This window comes from Staurois parvus, unplaced genomic scaffold (assembly GCF_062004578.1).
Source record: "Staurois parvus isolate SC_StPar_1 unplaced genomic scaffold, SC_StPar_1.0 ptg000029l, whole genome shotgun sequence".
Lineage (NCBI taxonomy): Eukaryota > Metazoa > Chordata > Amphibia > Anura > Ranidae > Staurois > Staurois parvus.
In genome coordinates, this window is record NW_028317825.1 from 6136954 (window position 1) to 6160407 (window position 23454).

The 23454-nt window shown below is 45.7% G+C and overlaps 1 protein-coding gene across 2 annotated transcripts in view; it reads right to left on the minus strand.

Annotated features, from left to right (window-relative positions):
* SARM1 (sterile alpha and TIR motif containing 1) overlaps window positions 1–20844 on the minus strand; it is a 100584-nt gene extending 79740 nt beyond the window's left edge. Inside the window, exons 1-2 of one of the 2 annotated variants that reach the window (XM_089657495.1) lie at window positions 20456–20844; window positions 19500–20010 (exon numbers count right to left, since the gene is read on the minus strand). In XM_089657495.1, coding sequence (XP_089513621.1) covers window positions 19500–19954 — 455 coding nt within the window. In that variant the 5' untranslated portion in view covers window positions 19955–20010; window positions 20456–20844. The remainder of the gene's footprint in view (window positions 1–19499; window positions 20011–20455) is intronic. The other variant, XM_089657502.1, reaches the window with a different exon arrangement.
* Between the last annotated feature and the right edge of the window lie 2610 nt (window positions 20845–23454).

Sequence of the window (23454 nt, forward strand, 5' to 3'; positions counted from 1 at the left end):
AGAATTGTTACTCAGAGACAGACACAGAATTGTTACTGAGGGACACAGAATTGTTACTCAGGGACAGACACAGAATTGTTACTGAGGGACACAGAATTGTTACTGAAGGACACAGAATTGTTACTGAGGGACACACAATTGTTACTCAGGGACACAGAATTGTTACTCGGGGACACAGAATTGTTACTCGGGGACACAGAATTGTTACTCAGGGACAGACACAGAATTGTTACTGAGGGACACAGAATTGTTACTGAGGGACACAGAATTGTTACTCAGGGACACAGAATTGTTACTGAGGGACACAGAATTGTTACTCAGGGACACAGAATTGTTACTCAGGGACAGACACAGAATTGTTACTGAGGGACACAGAATTGTTACTGAGGGACACAGAATTGTTACTCAGGGACACAGAATTGTTACTCAGGGACAGACACAGAATTGTTACTGAGGGACACAGAATCGTTACTCAGGGACAGACACAGAATTGTTACTGAGGGACACAGAATTGTTACTGAGGGACACAGAATTGTTACTGAGGGACACAGAATTGTTACTGAGGGACACAGAATTGTTACTCGGGGACACAGAATTGTTACTCAGGGACAGACACAGAATTGTTACTGAGGGACACAGAATTGTTACTCAGGGACACAGAATTGTTACTCAGGGACACAGAATTGTTACTCAGGGACACAGAATTGTTACTCAGGGACAGACACAGAATTGTTACTGAGGGACACAGAATTGTTACTGAGGGACACAGAATTGTTACTCAGGGACAGACACAGAATTGTTACTGAGGGACACAGAATTGTTACTGAGGGACACAGAATTGTTACTGAGGGACACACAATTGTTACTCAGGGACACAGAATTGTTACTCAGGGACACAGAATTGTTACTGAGGGACACAGAATTGTTACTCAGGGACACAGAATTGTTACTCAGGGACACAGAATTGTTACTCAAGGACAGACACAGAATTGTTACTGAGGGACACAGAATTGTTACTCAGGGACACAGAATCGTTGAATTAAAGAGTATGTCAGACAACATGCAGAGGAGTGGCAGAGGAGGCAATGTTTTAGGAGCGAGCAGACGTGGCAGCAGAGGAAGGGGTCGAGGCAGCACTAGTCGCAGCCAGAGGCCAGTGCTCCCGGTGTCATCCAGCGGTCGTGTCTCCACCGACAACCCTGCCGTCATCGATTGGTTGGCTCGGTCGTCTTCCTCTTCCCAGGTCACCTCTGACACCTACAGCCAACGGTCGGTGGGTACGTCAGACTCAACCGTTAGTTGGCATGGCCCGGGAGCAAGCCCACTGAAATCACGTGTCCTCTACCTGCCCCTGTCCTTTGGTGTTCCCTCACCAAGCGAAGTATTGCATGCTGTGGGCTCAGCCCCACTGTACAGTGAGGAAGAGCTAACAGAGGGCGGTCAGGAACGGGGGGAGACATCCGCATCTTCAGCAGCCAGGCGAAGAAGTACTGGCGAGGAGAGTGGCTCGGTAGCCGGTCTAGAGACAGGTCTGTCTCCTGACCCACACGCAGCCGAGGGGGCTAGTAGTGAGGCGGAGACCCTAATTGATGATGATGAGGCTGATCGCACTTGGCAGCCTCGTCGTCATCAGGCTATTGCTTCCGCATCATCAGGAGAAGAGGGTGCCAGCTTGGCAGCGAGCAAAACAGTCGGTGGGTTGCCCAGGAGGCAGCAGGGTCGCAGCAGTGTCAGTGGAGGCAAACGGCCACGGAGTAGAGCACCAGCTCCACTGCAGCCTACCACCACGGCCAGTGGTGGTGCCGGTGTGCACGGAGGAAGTAGCAGTCAGCTAGTGAGGAGTAGCGGGGGCAAAGTTTCCTACTCGGCGGTGTGTCAATTTTTTGTCAAGCCGCCCGAGGAAGTAAACGTAGCCGTATGTCGACTATGTGGCCAGAAAGTCAAGCGTGGCCCATGTTGGGACTACAGCGTTGCGTCAGCATATGCAGCGTCGCCATTTGGTGGCCTGGGAAAACCGTGATAAAGATACGGCGGTTCTGCCTGCCTCCTCATGCTGCTGCCAGGTCCAGAGTGTCTCATGGGTCCCTGTACGGCCTCCCATTGCTGCTGTCTCCATCGCCACACTCTGCCATGTGCCACTTTCAGGTCTCCTCACACTGCTGGTGTGTTCCATTTTGTCATAGGGTGCTGGCAGATTACGGGCCTCCCATTGCTGCTGCCAGGCCTGTAATCTGCCATGGGCCCCTGTACCGCCTCCTCATGCTGCTGCCAGGTCCAGAGTCTCTCATGGGTCCCTGTACGGCCTCCCATTGCTGCTGTCTCCATCGCCACACTCTGCCATGTGCCACTTTCAGGTCTCCTCACACTGCTGGTGTGTTCCATTTTGTCATAGGGTGCTGGCAGATTACGGGCCTCCCATTGCTGCTGCCAGGCCTGTAATCTGCCATGGGCCCCCGTACCGCCTCCTCATGCTGCTGCCAGGTCCAGAGTCTCTCATGGGTCCCTGTACGGCCTCCCATTGCTGCTGTCTCCATCGCCACACTCTGCCATGTGCCACTTTCAGGTCTCCTCACACTGCTGGTGTGTTCCATTTTGTCATAGGATGCTGGCAGATTACGGGCCTCCCATTGCTGCTGCCAGGCCTGTAATCTGCCATGGGCCCCTGTACCGCCTCCTCATGCTGCTGCCAGGTACAGAGTGTCTAATGGGTTCCTGTACGGCCTCCCATTGCTGCTGTCTCCATCGCCACACTCTGCCATGTGCCACTTTCAGGTCTCCTCACACTGCTGGTGTGTTCCATTTTGTCATAGGATGCTGGCAGATTACGGGCCTCCCATTGCTGCTGCCAGGCCTGTAATCTGCCATGGGCCCCCGTACCGCCTCCTCATGCTGCTGCCAGGTCCAGAGTCTCTCATGGGTCCCTGTACGGCCTCCCATTGCTGCTGTCTCTATCGCCACACTCTGCCATGTGCTACTTTCAGGTCTCCTCGCACTGCTGGTGTGTTCCATTTTGTCATAGGGTGCTGGCAGATTACGGGCCTCCCATTGCTGCTGCCAGGCCTGTAATCTGCCATGGGCCCCCGTACCGCCTCCTCATGCTGCTGCCAGGTCCAGAGTCTCTCATGGGTCCCTGTACGGCCTCCCATTGCTGCTGTCTCCATCGCCACACTCTGCCATGTGCCACTTTCAGATCTCCTCACACTGCTGGTGTGTTCCATTTTGTCATAGGATGCTGGCAGATTACGGGCCTCCCATTGCTGCTGCCAGGCCTGTAATCTGCCATGGGCCCCTGTACCGCCTCCTCATGCTGCTGCCAGGTACAGAGTGTCTAATGGGTTCCTGTACGGCCTCCCATTGCTGCTGTCTCCATCGCCACACTCTGCCATGTGCCACTTTCAGGTCTCCTCACACTGCTGGTGTGTTCCATTTTGTCATAGGGTGCTGGCAGATTACGGGCCTCCCATTGCTGCTGCCAGGCCTGTAATCTGCCATGGGCCCCTGTACCGCCTCCTCATGCTGCTGCCAGGTCCAGAGTCTCTCATGGGTCCCTGTACGGCCTCCCATTGCTGCTGTCTCCATCGCCACACTCTGCCATGTGCCACTTTCAGGTCTCCTCACACTGCTGGTGTGTTCCATTTTGTCATAGGGTGCTGGCAGATTACGGGCCTCCCATTGCTGCTGCCAGTACCGACTCCTCATGCTGTGACGTTGCAACAAGGTGGAATTCAACCCTACATATGTTAACCGCCTTTACAAACAGCGAAAGACCATAACCGATTTCCTGATGTTACAAGCGGATAAAGGTACTCCCCTGTGTAACTTAGATGTCAGCCATTGGCAGCTCATGCGTGACACCTGCCGCTTGCTCAGGCCCTTTGAGGAGGCCACGCTATTCGTGAGTCGGCAGGACTATGGGATGAACGACGTCATTCCTCTGTTGCACGTCCTGGAACAAATGCTGTTAACAATGGCTGGTCAGGGTGCGGTAGACGTGGCGCACAGATCTCAACGCCACATGACCCCTGTGGGGGCAGGACAGGAAGAAGAGGAGGAGGTAGAGGAGGACATTGGTGCTCAGGAATTATTGAGTGAAATGGGTGGTTTTTCCACTCAGCAGACAGGAGTGGAGGAGCAGGAGCATCTGGTAGAGGAGGAGGAGGAGACAGAGGACCCAGACGCACCGTGGCAGTATGCTGTGGAGATGGAGGCAGGGAGTCCCTCGCATTCCTTGGCACAAATGGCCCATAGCATGCTCGGTTGTTTGCGTAGCGACAGCCGAATAATAACCATCAGACAGAGGGATGACTTTTGGCTGTCCACCTTGTTGGACCCTCGCTACCGTTCAAAAATGGTGGCCTTTTTCACACCTGCTGAGAGGGAGGTCAAAATAACGTACTATAAAAACTACCTATGTAGTCAGTTGGTCTCTGCCTTTCTGCGCCAACGTCCATCCTCAGACACTGTGGGCCCTGTGCACTCGCGTTCCGCTGCCATGGCAGCAGGGGAGGGGTGGGGTGGTAGGAGCAGTGGCAGCTCCACCAGCAGCAGCTGCCTCAGTCTGCAGTCAATGATGAGTAGCTTTCTTCACCAGCGCAGTGAGGAAACTACTAACCAGCTGCAGCAGCAGCAGCATCAGGTGGACCTGGAGCAGGACCTCAAACAACAGGCTCGGGCCTACTTGGACAGCACCCTGCCAACCGAGGTAGACAATCCCCTTGACTACTGGGCAACGAAACTTGACCTTTGGCCCCAACTAGCTGAATTTGCCCTTGAAAGGCTGTCATGCCCGGCCAGTAGCGTGGCATCGGAGCGCGTGTTTAGTGCGGCAGGAGGTATTGTAACTCCGCGGAGGACACGACTGTCCACCCAAAGTGTGGAGAGACTCACGTTTGTGAAAATGAATCAGGCGTGGATTAGTCTGGATTTCAAACCACCAGTTCCTGACACAACTGACTAAATCCGCCATGAATCATGCCCCAAACATGTTATTATTTTTAACATAGGCCTCTCTATGGCCTTCAATTTAAGCTGCTTACGCTTCGCCACTCTGCCATGGGCCCCTGTACCGCCTCCTCTTGCTGCTGCCAGGTCCAGAGTGTGTCATGGGTCCCTGTACGGCCTCCCATTGCTGCTGACTTCATCGCCAGACTCTGCCATGTGCCACTTTCAGGTCTCCTTACACTGTTGGTGGGTTCCATTTTGTCATAGGGTGCTGGCAGATTACGGGCCTCCCATTGCTGCTGCCAGGCCCGTAATCTGCCATGGGCCCCCGTACCGCCTCCTCATGCTGCTGCCAGGTCCAGAGTGTGTCATGGGTCCCTGTACGGCCTCCCATTGCTGCTGTCTCCATTGCCACACTCTGCCATGTGCCACTTTCAGGTCTCCTCACACTGCTGGTGGGTTCCATTTTGTCATAGGGTGCTGGCAGATTACGGGCCTCCCATTGCTGCTGCCAGGCCCGTAATCTGCCATGGGCCCCCGTACCGCCTCCTCATGCTGCTGCCAGGTCCAGAGTGTCTCATGGGTCCCTGTACGGCCTCCCATTGCTACTGTCTCCATCGCCACACTCTGCCATGTGCCACTTTCAGGTCTCCTCACACTGCTGGTGGGTTCCATTTTGTCATAGGGTGCTGGCAGATTACGGGCCTCCCATTGCTGCTGCCAGGCCCGTAATCTGCCATGGGCCCCCGTACCGCCTCCTCATGCTGCTGCCAGGTCCAGAGTGTCTCATGGGTCCCTGTACGGCAGCGGTTCTCAACCTGGGGGTCGCGACCCCTTTGGGGGTCGAACGACCATTTCCCAGGGGTCGCCTAAGACCATCAGAAAACACATATTTCCGATGGTCTTAGGAACCGAGACACCGCTCCTCCGTCTCAGGCGATGTGTGGGCGGGATGATACGCTGCTCCTGTCACCTGGCCACACCTCCGGGATCGCTCAGCAGCTCCGCCTCCTCGCCTCTGATTGGCCACCGGAACTGTAGCTCAGGAGAGGCACACAGGCGGCCAATCACCGGCGAGGAGGTGGAGCTTGGAGAGGAGGAGCCGAGCGGCAGCGCGCGTACATCAAAGAAGATCGAGGGAGCTGCCGGAGCGAGTGAAGAGGAGAGCGGCCAGAGAAGGAAGACAGCTGACAGGTAAGTGAGAGAGCGAGCCCAGGCTGGAGCAGGGGTCAGCAAAGTAAGTATCATTGGTGTCAGTGGGAGGAATAGTGCCCCATCATTTGTGTCACTAATACCAACGATGGGGCACTATTCCTCCCCCCACTGACACCAACGATGGGGCACTATTCCTCCCACTGACACCAACGATGGGGCACTATTCCTCCCCCCACTGACACCAACGATGGGGCACTATTCCTCCCCCAACTGACACCAACGATGGGGCACTATTCCTCCCCCCACTGACACCAACGATGGGGCACTATTCCTCCCCCCACTGACACCAACGATGTGGCACTATTCCTCCCCCCACTGACACCAACGATGGGGCACTATTCCTCCCCCCACTGACACCAACGATGGGGCACTATTCCTCCCCCCACTGACACCAACGATGGGGCACTATTTCCCCCCCCCCTGACCCCAATGATGGGGCACTATTCTCCCCTCCACCACACTGACATCAATGATGGGGCACTATTCCTCCCACTGACACCAATGATGGGGCACTATTCCTCCCCCCACTGACACCAACGATGGGACACTATTCCCCCCCCCCCCTGACCCCAATGATGGGGCACTATTCTCCCCTCCACCACACTGACATCAATGATGGGGCACTATTCCTCCCACTGACACCAATGATGGGGCACTATTCCTCCCACTGACACCAATGATGTGGCACTACTCCCACTGACACCAGTGATGGGGCACTACTCCCCCCACTGACACCAGTGATGGGGCACTATTCCTCCCACTGACACCAATGATGGGGCACTACTCCCCCCACTGACACCAATGATGGGGCACTACTCCCCCCACTGACACCAATGATGGGGCACTATTCCTCCCACTGACACCAATGATGTGGCACTATTCCTCCCACTGACACCAGTGATGGAGCACTACTCCTCCCACTGACAACAGTGATGGGGCACTACTCCCCCCACTGACACCAGTGATGGAGCACTATTCCTCCCACTGACACCAATGATGGGGCACTACTCCCCCCACTGACACCAATGATGGGGCACTACTCCTCCCACTGACACCAATGATGGGGCACTATTCCTCCCACTGACACCAATGATGGGGCACTATTCCTCCCACTGACACCAACGATGGGGCACTATTCCTCCCACTGACACCAACGATGGGGCACTATTCCTCCCACTGACACCAACGATGGGGCACTATTCCTCCCAATGATACCAACAATGGGGCACTATTCCTCCCACTGATACCAACGATGGGGCACTATTCCTCCCACTGATACCAACGATGGGGCACTATTCCTCCCACTGATACCAACGATGGGGCACTATTCCTCCCACTGACACCAACGATGGGGCACTATTCCTCCCACTGACACCAACGATGGGGCACTATTCCTCCCACTGACACCAGTGATGGGGCACTATTCCTCCCACTGACACCAGTGATGGGGCACTATTCCTCCCACTGACACCAGTGATGGGGCACTATTCCTCCCACTGACACCAGTGATGGGGCACTATTCATCCCACTGACATCAGTGATGGGGCACTATTCCTCCCACTGATACCAACGATGGGGCACTATGCATCCCACTGACATCAGTGATGGGGCACTATTCCTCCCACTGACACCAGTGATGGGGCACTATTCCTCCCACTGACACCAGTGATGGGGCACTATTCCTCCCACTGACACCAGTGATGGGGCACTATTCCTCCCACTGACACCAGTGATGGGGCACTATTCATCCCACTGACATCAGTGATGGGGCACTCTTCCTCCCACTGATACCAACGATGGGGCACTATGCATCCCACTGACATCAGTGATGGGGCACTATTCCTCCCACTGACACCAGTGATGGGGCACTATTCCTCCCACTGACACCAGTGATGGGGCACTATTCATCCCACTGACATCAGTGATGGGGCACTATTCCTCCCACTGATACCAACGATGGGGCACTATTCCTCCCACTGATACCAATGATGGGGCACTATTCATCCCACTGACATCAGTGAAGGGGCACTATTCCTCCCACTGATACCAACGATGGGGCACTATTCCTCTCACTGATACCAACGATGGGGCACTATTCATCCCACTGACATCAGTGATGGGGCACTACTCCTTCCACTGACACCAATGACATGGCACTACTCCTCCCACTGCAAAATTACAGTTATGAAGTAGCAACGAAAATAATTTTATGGTTGGGGGTCACCACAACATGAGGAACTGTATTAAGGGGTCGCGGCATTAGAAAGGTTGAGAACCACTGCTGTACGGCCTCCCATTGCTGCTGTCTCCATCGCCACACTCTGCCATGTGCCACTTTCAGGTCTCCTCACACTGCTGGTGGGTTCCATTTTTGTCATAGGGTGCTGTATGGCCTCCCGTTGCTGCTGCCTCCACCGCCACACTGTGGCTCCACACTCTGGTTTTGGCCCCGTGACTGCCCAAATGAGTGAAGTGTGCGGTGATTCTAAGATCGACGGCACTCATCTGCATGTCATACTGACTGACAGTATTATTTCTCTTCCCCAGCAGACTCCAAGGGCATTTAAATTAACGGTACAGTGTTCTGCACTAATATAAAGGCTCTCTGAAGCCTAGAAACCCTTTTTATAAGTTAAATTCGCAGCAAATATATTTGCATCGAATCAAATTTATTCCTCGAATTCGCCGAATCAGCCGAATCAAATTTTTGAATACTTCGCTCATCTCTACTTGCAATGCTTTTCATGTGGTTGCATCTGAAAGTCACAGTGGGACTGGTGGGTAGAAAGGTGATCCTCCAGAGATAAACAAGTGGATAATAGAAAGCTACTTGCTCCTAGATGACACACACAACATGCCATTGTGTGAAGCAAGCAGGGGGCTACCAAAGCAGAATGACCCTCAATATAAAGTGGTCAAACAGCTCGTGTTGTTCCCAAAGGCCTCCACAGACATTTATTAAGTCAATGCAATTATAAGGTGAGCAGAATGTACAGAGCTTCTATTGTACAGAAAGACATCTGCATGCCAGGCTTCAAAATGGTTGCTACTCATCGCACATGCGTGGTTGGTGTGTATCCCATCTCTGCCCTATGCGTTTCGTCACATATGGCGTTATTTTTATTTCTGTCCCTTAATGTGGTGTCTGCCTTTGGTAGTTTTATATGGGTGCTGTGAACTTCTGAAGTGCGGGTTTTGGAAGACAGGCAGCTCTAAAGTGCCATACTTACCTGTGGACTTTGAGGAGCGCTAAGGGGATGCAAGAGGCCTTTGGGAACAACACCAGAGCTATTTGACCACTGTATGTTGGGGGTCATTCTGCTCTGGTAAGCCTCTCCTTGCTTCACACAGGTGCTGTGCTGTGTGTGTGTCATCTGGGAGCAAAAGGCTTTCTGTTATCCTCCTTGCTTATCTCTGAAGGATCACTTCTCTTTCCAGTACCACTGTGACTTTCTGATGTTACCACCTGAAAATTAAGGCACTTTTTTCAGTTATTCATGCCTCCTTTATGGAGTCTGTTTTACACATTTGAGGTTTACACATGATTTGCACAGTTACTTTTGCACTGCTTCACACTGCTGTACAATGAAAGAAATACCACTCAGGTAAAACAACCAATATCAAACCCATCATAGCTGCAGATCTTGGCTCGCCACCACGTACTTATGGAAAAGAACAAGGGTTTGGCCGCACACTGGAGGTATGATGAAAAAGTGAAGATTATTTATTGATCCATTAAAGGACACAAATAGCACCAGGAAAATGCTAGCTGTTAACGCGTTTCACACTGCCCCGTGCTTATTCATAACAAAGAAAGAGTCAGAAGTGCTGTCTCTTATAGGCATTAATCAATTAAAGAACACTGTAACGGAACCGGAACCCAGACCGCACTGAGTTTTTCCGTTATAGCACAACTTCCCCTGTCCGAACACCATCCATGGACCACACCCTGAAATCCCTCAGGAAAAAGACAGCACCCAGCTCTTAAAACAGAAAGCCAACTCTTTATTTTAACACAAAACACAGAATATATACAGAGGGCGGGGAAACACAACTAGGAACAGGAAATACATCATCAGCCCGCCCTATCAGTGGGAAGGGCTACAGGGAACCACCCCAACCAACCCAAGACACAGAACAATGGGATGCAGCCATGCGGCAAAGGACATTGACCAACCCCCACACCAATACACAAACAGTACATCCCATAATAGTTGGCTGGACAGGAAGACACAGCACCATGGGGGGGAGCACATGGCAAACAAACAATGGACAGCCATGTGGCCTAGACAAAGGACAACACACAAATGCACAATACTGGGACATTTACATGTACACCCTGTACCCTTAAACAGGCACAGGGTGGGTTAAACATAATGATTTGGGGAGATGATACAGGGGTCCCCCCACCCCCAAAAGTCGCTCCCGTCACAAACACCTGCCTCAATCAGCAAACCTGAGTCCTGGAGATAAACCAACCAATTACAATGTTACAAAACATATTAAAACATTTTCATAAAAAGGAAACCAGAAATGAAAAGAGAAAAGAGAAAAAATACATCAGATACCTACATATGAATATCCCCAAAAGATACCACACATAGAGTGTGAATATACACATAAATATAGATACAAAAAATACATATCTATCCTGAATAAAATCATAAAGTCCATACATGTTCAGACAGATGTGTCAAAAAGTTCCTCCAAACATAGAACACCTAATAGATAGAAAGGAGTCCAACAAGGGAAAAAAGAGCATGTTATAGGAAAAAAAAACATCATCAAACAGGCAAAAAATTTTCCATCTAAAAAGGAACAACATGTGTGTAGTATATATTTAACATAAATAAACATTTGTGAGATTCAGATATGATTTATGTATTTGCGTTTTGCATTTCAATTGAAGCTATGAATTGGAGTTTGCCACTTATATATTATGTTATTGGTGTTTTTTACATATTGATGTGTTTATGAATTTGCATCTGATATCTGATAGTTCATGGGCATTGTTATATATCTTATTTGTTATCATTTGTATCTAGGTTTAGTGTCAGCAGTTTGTAGGGTGATATTGTTATAGGTCCTAGCGCAACATGTTTTCATTTTATGGCATGTTACTGAAAAATATGACCTGCTGTGAAGCTGAGCACGCCAAGTGCTACGCTGATAATAAATACAGTGATAATGTTGAGAAGAGAAAAAAATACCCTTTAATTACATCTAAAATAAGCCTGTTGGTAAGAGATATGTTGTAGCTTGGCAGCACTTTGGAATATATACTTTCACTGTCATTGAGGAGGAAGTGAGTCTGTCTGTCTGAAGGCCCAGTACACGCTGTACCTTTCAACATGCTCTATCCCAAGATACAATAACAAATCAATACTGCAGGTTATGCCATAATAACCCATGTTTGTGTATCCTGAGCTCTACTCACTTAGCTTTTAGTACAAAAAGATTCTTCAAGTCTCTTACATCATAATTAGGCGATTGTCATATTCAGGCATGTTTATTTATTGTAAAATGCATTATGAGAAAAAAAAAATTCCTTAGCTTTCAGTAGGGGGTTAGAACCACTTGGATGATATCTCCAAGGACTGAAAGCAGTATTAAACCAAAAATCAAAAATGTAATATATTGCAGTTGCCAATCATTAGATGAGGTGTCTGCATTAGTTTTCTTTTTTTAGGCATTTCCCCCTGTATTAAAGTGCCCCCACTCTGGATGAAGAAGCAACAGAGACACCCTTGAACATTGCCACCTTAGTACTGTCAGCCTGGGGGGATGATGGTGTTAGATGTATTATCAGATTTAGATGCAGTAACACGCTCCTTACTATGCACCCTCTGCATCCCCCACCGCAACTTACTATGCACCCTCTGCATCCCCCACCGCTCCTTACTATGCACCCTCTGCATCCCCCACCGCTCCTTACTATGCACCCTCTGCAAACCCCATTACCTCTCATTCTGCACCCCATTATTTCACACTCTGTTCACTCCGTCCCTCATTATTTTAAACTCCATACTCCCTATATCCTCCAATACTTCAGCCAAACTCCAGCTAACACTTCATAAGCAGTTGCAGCAACAGTTTATTTCCTTTTAGGATAAAGGTTTTACATAAATAAAAACTGATCATTGTAAGCACCATCTTCAGTGTTAAATTTTTTCTCTCAACCCTTTAACTGATACATCTGCAGGACAGCTTGTCCTCTTGAAAAATAACAGACTTACTGGTTTGACCACCAGGTGAAATAAAATAAAGAAAGCCTAAAATAAAAATAATTCAGCCACCACAATGAAGAATTGGTAAGCTGCAGTATATTAAAACTTTACTTTTAGGTTTAATACGGCTTGAAGTTCTGAAGCCTTTGAATCAGGACTACAGCCAAGGGCTGAGAAGTCACCAAAGCAGCCTGCAGACGTCCTCACTGTAGATTTCCGTCAAGCTGTTACGGTTCTTTGATCAACATATAATGCAAATTGTGCATTTAAACAAATGAATTGTCTGTAATTTCTCCCTGTGGAAAGTATGATCAATGAGTTACTTTTCTTGCTGGGTTTATTTCTGTTTATGTGATTTATAGTTCCATTGTTGCCAATGTCCACACAATAGGCTCCGTTTACACAGTTAAAACTCCAGGATAAGGATTCTTATTTTGAAAAAAGGCCAATTATTTTCATCTGTGTTCAAGGAGATTTGAAAATGACTTGATCACTGTGATAATTGCACAACCAGTGCCATCCTACACAGAGATTTTCCAGCTTGCGGGAAAACATTCTAAGCACCAGCAGACTGATTGTTACTAGGTCTGGGTAGCTCTGCAGTTAACTCTTTATATACACAAACAGTAGCCCCACCATGTGTTTTAACAGAATCACATATCAATACACAGCATTTGCCGTTTCATTTCTGACCTTTTAGAAATGCTGTGACACTGGGAATGAAACAGAGTTTTAAAACATAGAGCTGCCAAGGCAAAAATTCTTTCATTTTCCATTTTTAAATTGTATGGAAAGAAAAATGGTGCAAGAATATATTTAGAGAGAAAAATATTACAAAACAGTTACTAAGCAGCAGTAAAATAAAACATGTTTATGTTATAAATAAGCGCTGCAGAGCATGAAACGCGTCAACATCTCTCCTGATTGTCCTGTTATCTGTGTTCTATGAACTTTATGATTATATTTAAATACATCATCACATCCCAGCAGAGTGTACAGCCATTCTCTTTTATTCTTGCTGTTTCCGGAGGCGAGCCAGGTGAGCACCTCTGCAGTTAGAGTGTTGGGTGGATCCTGCTACATAGACCTAGAGTGGTGTTTGTGCTCTCTTTGGACTACACCAGGGGCGTATTTACCACAAGGCAAACAAGGCTTTTGCCTAGGGCAGCATTTTAGGGGGGCAGCACTGCTCCCCGGAAGAAGGGACATATGCGGCATGGGGACCAGGTGGGATCCAAGAGAGGCTGCGGGCTGCTTGATGGTGTATGCAGATCCCAACTGACGTTCCCGGGGATGTCCAGAGCTCTGAAGGTGAGTGTCTTCCTATCTATCGCCATGGGGGGGGGGGCGGAATGGGGCAGGGGTGTTGGTTGGTGTCAGGCTCTCTCTCTGCCCGGGAGGGGGGGGGGAGTCTGATTTTTGTGTTGCCTAGGGCAGCACAAAGCCTAAATACACCACTGACTACACCCTTAAATTTACATTAGACCCTAATGTTTAAGCACTTTCAGAATCTGATTTAATCAATTAGTAAGTATGCAGTTTCTTTATCTTTTAATACTTGCCTATGTTCCAGTTAAAGTGCTGCCATGACTTCTTCCCCAAGTTTCCTGTTTTAGGGTGGCGCGTTTCTCTCTTCTAGCATCCTGGGGAGCCAGCCTTCCATGCAGGGACTAGAGTTGTGTCTTATGACAACTTTTCCAAATGCATCTATATTTCCATCTAACAAGATTTTACAATCTGAAAACCAGTATATTGTTGCACAGAATGAAATTACGGTTTGCTAGAAACTCAATATGATATAAACTGGATGTATTCATTGCTTAGGAGATCTTATGTGTTCCATTAGCTTCCTGAACCTTGTAATATAGGTGTGTTTGTTAACAAAGGTAACAGGAGCGTGCATAGGCCAAATTTATTATCATTCCCAATCTGTCACTTAGGGAAGGCTCTGGTCCTAGTTACCTACAGGTCGAGTGTCACAGTCTATTTGGGGAAGGCCATTTCTCAAAACCCCCTTCCCCAAAAGAGGGCGATGCTGTAATGCATAATCTGTTTGTATTTCTACAATCTTTCACATGCTACATTTATCTTTATTGACCCACACTGAAACAACAGAGTCGAAAATAAGGAGAGTGGGATGTACTGATTATCTTGCCCAGCCTAAACACAAACACAACATTAGTGGTTGCTTAGGAGTCAAGAACGTTGGTGAAGACAGGTTGCTACTACAGTCCCAAACAAATAAGCAGCTGATGGTTGATGTAACCCAGCAATATCTCTTCAATTCTGAAATATCGGTTTTGGGTTAACTCAGTGTTTAATAAAATATTTGACATATTGCATTAAATATAGTCTATTTAGCAGTGATGGTGTGTTTGTAACATAACTCTTTTAAAAACAATTTAGTACTAAATATATAAATCCTAAGAATCATCTTTGGGAAACTGAAGAAACCTCCAAAGCACTAACAGATTACATTAACCTCTATTCAAGTGAATGGAAATTTCAGCAATGTAGTACCCTGAGCTTGTCTGAAATGATGCCTTGTTCAGTAATGTCTGCTTGAAAAGCACGCTGAAATTGTTTCTGACCACATGTAGGAAAGTGCTGAGATAGTGGTCATTTGTAGACTGAGTAGGGCATAGAAATGACTGTAAAACTAGGCTCAGATTCAAACAGCACATCGTCCACACTGTGAGTCAATCCAACTGGTTAAACCTGAGGCAGTATACAAACACAAGGCAAAACCTGAATAATCAAGCTGTCTGCGATCTTAGCTCTATCAGGATTGGTCATATTTGTGGGCTCATAACTAAAGATTTCCATGGAAAAGGTAGGAAGCAGTAGACTCTGGGAAATAATGCTAATATCCTTTAAAATGGAAATGAAAGGCAAAACATTTATGTATACTGTACATATAAAAACATTATAAATACCCTTTTCCCCCCTTTTTTTTTAAAGTGATCACATAATCTCTGTTCTCAGCTGCATAAGGAGTTCAGGGAGGTCAAATAGCAGCACAGTAAGCTTCCCAGTATTTCGCTGTGTAGGAGGTGCATGTCAGCACAAGTCTAATCATTGGAGGAGAGCAGGCTGAGTTCCAGAACATCCAGGACACTGACCACACTGTGCTCTCATGCCTAGTGTGGTCACATTTTAATAGGAAAGCAGAGGAATTGGCAGGAACATGAGGGATTTTACACAAAGAAAGCAATACAAAGAGAACAGGATACAGGTTGCAGGAAAGAATTTAACATGATTCCACCATCAACACAAACCATGCTAACAGGGGAATCCCTCCTGCCAAGCTATTGTTTTCTCCAGCGGAGGGGCAGGGGCGGGGGATACCGCCCCTGCTGGGAGAAGACAGTGATTGTCGCTAGTGGCTATAGCAGCCTTTAGCAATAATCGTAAGTAAATCCGGCTTGCTGGTTCTACCCAAGTTGATAGATCAGTCTAACATACATGGTTTGAATCTCAGCCAGTTCTTGTTGAACCGGCCTAGATTCAAACCGTCTATGGCCAGTCTTAGTCATGGTTCAAAGCTAAGCTCTTGTTTGTTCTTAGATATCCCACTAACATATTGCCAACAAAGTCTAAACAGCTCACTTGCAGGGTCTTATCTGTATAAGATGCAACAAAGAAACTTGGATCTGCAGTCATTTCCATATCATCCAATCATATTTTATGTTTATTTCTTTTGGGGAGATTCAAAATAGCAAATGTTTTTCTAATTATTTTTTTAAATAAATTATCACTTTTTAACCTTTGCCAAGTATACATTTATTCTTCCAATACTTTGTAGCTTTATGATCAGCTTGTCTGATCTGTCAATAAAGGTTTTTAAAAAAAAAAGTTATAGGCACTTTTTGAAGGAAACCTGTCATTAGAAGAACATAAAAGCTGCCATTGATAATCTCCTGAAAATGCTTTAAGTCCTGGACCTAGAGCCACAATGCAAATAAGGACTTCAGACTTTTCTCTGAGTTGTTCTGCATGCTTGTTAGTGACTTGGAATGTATGGATGCCAATGAGTCAGCATAACTGCTAGACACCTTGCATTTCAAAAATAACCCAGTGTGATAAGTCTGTTGGCATTTTGCAGTACTGCCTCGAGGAAGGCCCACATGCATGGCCAAATGGAAATCTTTACCTCCTACCTTAGTTGAATGGCTTGTTTAGTAGTACATTAACAAGTTTAGACATTGTAACAACCAAAGGTAAGCAAAGTCTAGAGAGTGCAAAAGAGACCAGTATACCTTGATATACCCTGAACCAGGGTCTCAGGGGTTCAGGGTGAGTAGTGCAAGTGGTCACGTTACTTTGAAAACAGTGCAGTTCAAAGTGTACGGACCTGGAGTGGGTGAAGCGTAAGTACGCAGTACATTATTTTGCCAATAAAAATGCAGAAACTGTGCAGAGACAGAAATGATTAGGAACCAGCCAAATTGTACTAGCAGGCAAGGTGAGAGTCTGGAACTTTTATTTACACATGAGTAAGCATTACTGTCTGAAAAATTATATGCTGGTGACTGTATTTTCCCTAGCAGCCCTTCTACCTTGGCAATAGCAGAAATCCAACCCTGATCGAATGCTGTTTAAATTCTTCATGGAATACATTTATAAAATAAATTCTACAATGTGAAATGTTAGCACTTCCTGTTACACTCAAAAAATGTTTGTTTTTTTTACTGGGTTTTCCTATAAGAATAAAAGATTTGCTGCTATGCATGAAACATCCATACTTGCACTTGTATGCGAAGTCTATAATTGTGGTCACAAGGAAATATCCATGCCCCTAAAACTTGACAAAACTTCCATCTAGGCTTCAAGAAATAAAGCCACACAATCTGTAATTGAAGGTTTGCATCTTTCTCATTTTATGTTAGATTTACCAAGTAATCTTTCATTATTCATATCTTATCGCCTTTCAAATATTTCACACTAAAAGCTGCCTGGAATTATTTATCATGTTAAGCATTAAGAAATTAGAAATTAGATTACATCCATTTTGTTAATTGACACTTGTGGGTGTGATAGAAACCATATTCTTGGGTCCCAAGGTTAGACACCGTGGGGTAGATTTACTAAAACTGGAGCAATCAGAATCTGGTGCAGCTGTGCATGGTAGCCAATCAGCTTCTAGCCTCAGCTTGTTCAATTGAGCTTAGGCAAAAACACCTGAAGCTGATTGGTTTCTATGCAGAAGTGAGCCTGCTTTTGCATTCTCCAGCTTTAGTAAATAAATCCCCCAGGGTTTGAGCCCTCTTGATCTAGTAGAGGGTAGAATCCTACAAGGCTGATATATGCTTGCGCTTACTATGCAGTATCAGGCCTTGGAAACTGGCCTCATAGTATTTACAATTTTTGCCAGTGTTGGACACACTGAATTGCTGCTTAAGACGTCTATCAGCTTATAATGTGTTCCTACTGTATACCCTTCTTTGGAGTATAGGAGAAATTGCAGACTTTGCACTTTTATGGTATTTTCAATAAAGCTCTTTCTGATTAAAAAAAAATATTTTTGTGTCCTGTTAACTATCTTCTATTGTAGCATCTAACACATTTTATATTACCAAACACTTTTGCAGCTTAAAAACATTTAGTATAGACTCTGGACTGCAGGAGTATTTATTAAAATTGGAGAGTGCAAAATCTGGTGCAGCTCTGCATAGAAACGAATCAGCTTCCTCAGCTCTGAGGAAGAAGGTACGACCTTCGAAACGCGTCAGTGTACTGAGTGTCTACCCCCATGATGGGATTTGCGCTGGCCTCTTGTCTCTGAAGTCCCTTGGAGGACTTACATGCCTGTTTTTATTCGCTGTTTGTGAGTACCATTCCTTTACTAATACATTTTGGTTACTGAGGTAATGCGTAAGGTTGGTGCGCTTCTTGTTTTTTTCACTTTGCAGTATTGTTCGGGCTTCCCCAGCCTTGTTTTGGAGCTGCACGACCTTTCATGCTCTGGTGGTTGTTTCGTTTGGGTTTGATTTCACCTACTAGCCACCGGCCCGGGTCCTGGAGCGCAGGAGGGTATTTAAACACTTCACTATATTTGACAAACGTAGCAGAAAGACACCAAGGTTGTTGACCCTTTCTATAAAATTCTAAATAACCAGGGGCTGCAAAAAAATACCCCAGACAGATTGTGCAACCTCCAAAGAGCTTAGCAGCAAAGTGGACCAATATAAAAGTTAAAAGATGCCACTGATTACTCAACGATATGATGAACAATGACACAGATCTTTCTAGTAGAATTGACTTTAACATTGCAGTTGAAGGGCTGTGCGGCTTTACAGGGGCTCTGTCTCCCTGTGCCATAAAACTGAAAGATAAACTCAACTAAATTAGAAGGCTTTGTTTCTCCCGTTTGTGAACTGTGAACCTTGGATCGGGTAAATTATTACAGCCCCCATTGCTACAATGGGTAGATGTTAGTATGAAAAAGTTTTACTTTTTCGGTAAATATCTCTCCTTTTCGACAACATAAGTCATTATTGTTTAGGGTTTTTTTAATTTATTTTCCAAAATGTTTACAGAGGATTAGGTTATGTCTTCTAAATCCTGATGTGAACCAGCACAGTATAACATCATCTCATCATTAATAATGTATACCATACACACAAATCATGAAAGCAACAAACAGCTGAGCATAACAGATTCTTGTAGCTGCTAAGCACATGATGATATCTGATGGGTAGGAAACTGAGACTCGCTTCCTCTGTTCAGCTTTTGCAAGAAATAGGAGGAGCACCTACAGTTTCATGTTTTTGTTTAAATACTACCAGTACTTTTTTTGTATGGCTGTCACAGATGTGTGTTCCTTCCTTCTAATTTTTCCAAATTAGAGTTAAAAAGTCCCATTTTCGAAGTAATATATACATTTTTTAAATGTTTTTATAATTTTATTTTAAAGATTATATATTCTATTTTAATTCTGTTTTTGTTTAGTTTAAAAATAAGAAATGAACTGGATATATTTGCTGCCCAAATTGTTTTATAGCTCTGTTTGTAAAGTAATGTAACTGCGTTACTCAATATAACTCACTTAGATTGTGAAGCTCCAGCTCTATAATGTGATGTTCAGCATGTTGTAGAGTAATTCAAAGTAATTACCTATTTTCTGCCACCAGGATTTGCTCCAGGAGCTGACATGCCTTGTACTGCAGCTCCTTCTCTGTTGATTGAAGAAAACTCAGAAGCAAGTCTAGTGCGCCCTCCATTCTGATAGTTTCACACAAGCCCTGGGCGACCTCTCTTCCCACTGCTGGCATCACCCATGCCTCTTCCACCATTTGCAAAATCTCTGTGATGGTGTCACAAATGCTCTTTTCACACATGGCTTGCTTTAGCTTGGAAATGGCCACATGCAGGTCAGGAAGGACCCTATCCAAAGCTATCTGTACATCTACGGTAGTTCCTGGGGACACCTCCTGGCCTTTGGTTGTACTCCCAGACATCTGCCACCAGCACATATTGTTTACATATCCAGGAACAACAAGGCGCTCGTGGTTGAACATGTTGATATACCTGCAGAGTTTGTAGGCTGAGATGAGAAGGGTGAGGACCATGGATCTTCCTAGAGCATTGCTGAAGTCATCAAACTATTTGTAACAGTGTGTCCAACCTACAGCAAAACATCAATGCAGATGGGTCATTACCATCTATGAATAACAATCAACACATACAAGAATGATTCAATGATTAGACCTTCTGTACAAACAGATACAACAAAACATGCAAGGTAGTTAGGTGCAATAGAATCTCATTACAATTACAAAAATGCTTTGTCATGACAAATCATACAAAGGATCAATTTCAGTACAAAGAGTCAATGGATACAGTAATACTAACTTTTACAGTTGCTGATGCAAGAATATCCAAGAAACCTAATGTTACAAGCAATCCATGTCAGATTTTGAATAGGAATGCTCGAATGTCAAGTGCTTGCCCAACCTGGACACATTAGCAGGCTAACATAAACTTGTTAGGGACATTCCTTGGATTTAATTATAATAGTCTATAGGGTAACATGCAGTCAGACCCCCATAGATATGCAGTCCTTGTCTCACCTAATGCTGCAGTTTCATAAGAGCGTTGTCATCTTGAATAAAAAGCAATCATTTAAATATATCTAGAAGGGGGCTTTTGTTTCAGCTTTGTGTCTGGTGTTGCAGCCTTGGAGTCTCCTCTGCCTCCTGTACCTGTCTCTCTCTTCCTCTCTTGTCTATGTTCCCAGCATCTCGGATGGACAGCCGCAGAGTGACGTCACATCTTCTGCTCAGCCTCTTGGCAACAGTCAGATTTCGTTTCCCTGGTGACAACATCCTTTTCTGCTTTTTTCAGCTACAGCTATACAGCAGAGTTGGGAGGTGATTCTCTGGTCTCCTCCAATCAGCCATGCTCTGGATGCATGCTGCAGGCAATGAGACAGCCCTGAACTAGGATTGTTTTCCAAGATGTGAATACATAAGAACAAAGAGATCACAGGGACATCCTCCTGGTCTTTATAATGACTTACCTATAGACTACAGGCACAGGGAAAGGAGTCTAAGCTATTGATCAGAGCTCTATTATATACTGATACTGTGTTTATGGTCCTGCAAGTGAATGTTCCTAGACAGTAACTCTATGGAAATGGGTGCAGAATGAAACATAGAAGCAGATTGCTTTTGCCTTATACGTTGTCTTTAGAATTTAAATATAGCAGTTTTCCATGTTTCTGTATTGCACAAATGGCAGTTTGATTTACGTATGCTTCTAAGGACGTGCCCTCTAGTATGTTGCTATATTGGTTTTCTGTGCTGCTATTTAAAGACTGCCAAGTCATTGTGAGATGTTAGTTTGTATACTGGAAACCATTTATAACTGCAATTATTTACAAGGTGTGAAACTTTGCTATTTTTTACTATAGATATGCGATATCATAAGCATTTTTTATAAACATAGAAAAGTGATGGCAGAAAAAGACTGAGTGGTCCATCGAGTCTGCCGGGTTTTTTTTTTATGGTATTTTTTTTTTGGGGGGGGTGTTTTGGGGGGGGGGGGGTTGTGTGAAACTTTGCTATTTTTAACTGTAGATATGGGATATCATAAGCATTTTTTATAAACATAGAAAAGTGATGGCAGAAAAAGACTGAGTGGTCCATTGAGTCTGTCCGGGTTTTTTTAATGTTTTTCTTGGGGGGGGGGTGTTTGGGGGTTTTTTGTGTGAAAATTTGCTATTTTTTACTATAGATATGGAATATCATAAGCATTTTTTAGAAACATAGAAAAGTGATGGCAGAAAAAGACTGAGCGGTCCATCGAGTCTGCCGGGTTCTTTTTTTTATGGTTTTTTTTTGGGGGGGGGTGTTTTGGGGGGGGGGGGGGGTTGTGTGAAACTTTTCTATTTTTTACTATAGATATTGGATATCATAAGTATTTTTTAGAGACATAGAAAAGTGATGGCAAAAAGAGACTGAGTGGTCTATTGAGTCTGCCTGGGGGTTTTTTTGTGTTTTTTTTTTGGGGGGGGGTGAGGGTGTTCGGGGGTTTTTTTGTGTGAAACTTTGCTTTTTTTTTACTATAGATACGGGATATAATAAGCATTTTTTTAGAAACATAGAAAAGTGATGGCAGAAAAAGATTGAGTGGTCCATCGAGTCTGCCTGGGGTTTTTGTTAATGTTTTTTTTTGGGGGGGGGTGTTTGGAGGGTTTTTTGTGTGAAACTTTGCTATTTTTCACTATAGATATGTGATATCATAAGCATTTTTTAGAAACATAGAAATGGTCATACAGCATAGTGATGGTCCATATAGTCTGCCAAGGTTTTTTTTTATTTATTTATTTTTTTTTTGGGGGGGGGGAGGGTGTTTGGGGTTTTTTTTTTTTTTTTTTGGTGTTTTTTTATTTTTGTTAACTTGTTTGTATGAGTATAGATCTGTGCTTGTCCCAAGCATGTTTGAAGCTATTTACTGTCAACTGGCTCACTACCTCTGCTGGAAGTTTATTCCAAGGATCTACTACTCTTTCAGTAAAATAGAACTTTCTGAGATCAGCTTTGAACTTTCCTCCAGTTAGTTTAAGGTCATGTCCCGTGTTCTTGATTTTGGTTTCTTGTTGAAAATATTGCCCTCCTGAACCTTATTCACCCCCTTGGTGTATTTAAAGGTTCCAGTCATGTCTCCCCTTTCCCTTCTTTCCTCCAGACTGTACATGTTAAGTTCCTGAAGTCGCTCTTAATATGTTTTGCGCCCCAGACCAGGGGTAGGCAACCTTAAAGAGGTGGAGATCTACCTGAACAACATGGAAGAAGTCAAAGATCACTGGGCACAGTTTCGCCTCCTCACACCTGATTTAACCTCTAATTGCCATACTACCGTGTCACAATTGCGTGCATTGCACGGCAATCATGGGTTTAAATCAGGTGGTGAGGAAGCAACATATTGCCCTGTCACTTCCTGTCAACACATGGGTCGCTATGTGTCTGCTGCTTTTGTGGATGAGCCCTTGAGGGCTTGCTCACACATAAAGTTGCGTGGTGGTAAAACCCTGTGGTTGAGTCACAGTTTTATCTCCCCCAGTCCCTATCCTCTTTAGCTGCTGAGGCAGCACCTAAAGGTGTTCACATGTCACAGCAGGAATTAAACCCTCTGTTGCTATTGGTGGGTACTACTGCCTGCCAATCACAACCTATTCAAGTAAATGGGGCCACTCTGCAAGCACCCTGCAACTGCATGCTTCTTCGGGGTCCAAGGGTTTAAAGCACTTGGTGAGAAAGCAACACACCACTGCCTGTTTAACCCCTTGTTTGCTGTACTGCACAAGCTTGCAGGGCACTTGCAGAGCAGCCTCATTCACTTGAATGGGTCATGCTTGGCAGGTGCTACACCCACCAACCATAACAGGGTGTAGGAGCCAGCACTACAAAGGAGACACCGGCTTATGCAGCTCTTGCTCCCTACTACAGCTCCAACTTTACAAGTAGTCCCTCTGCATTGCACTCTGTTTGATGCTCTGGGGTGGTGGGTCGGCAAGCCCTGACCTTGATCTACCAGTCACCTAGATCTACTGGTTGCTGACCCCCCC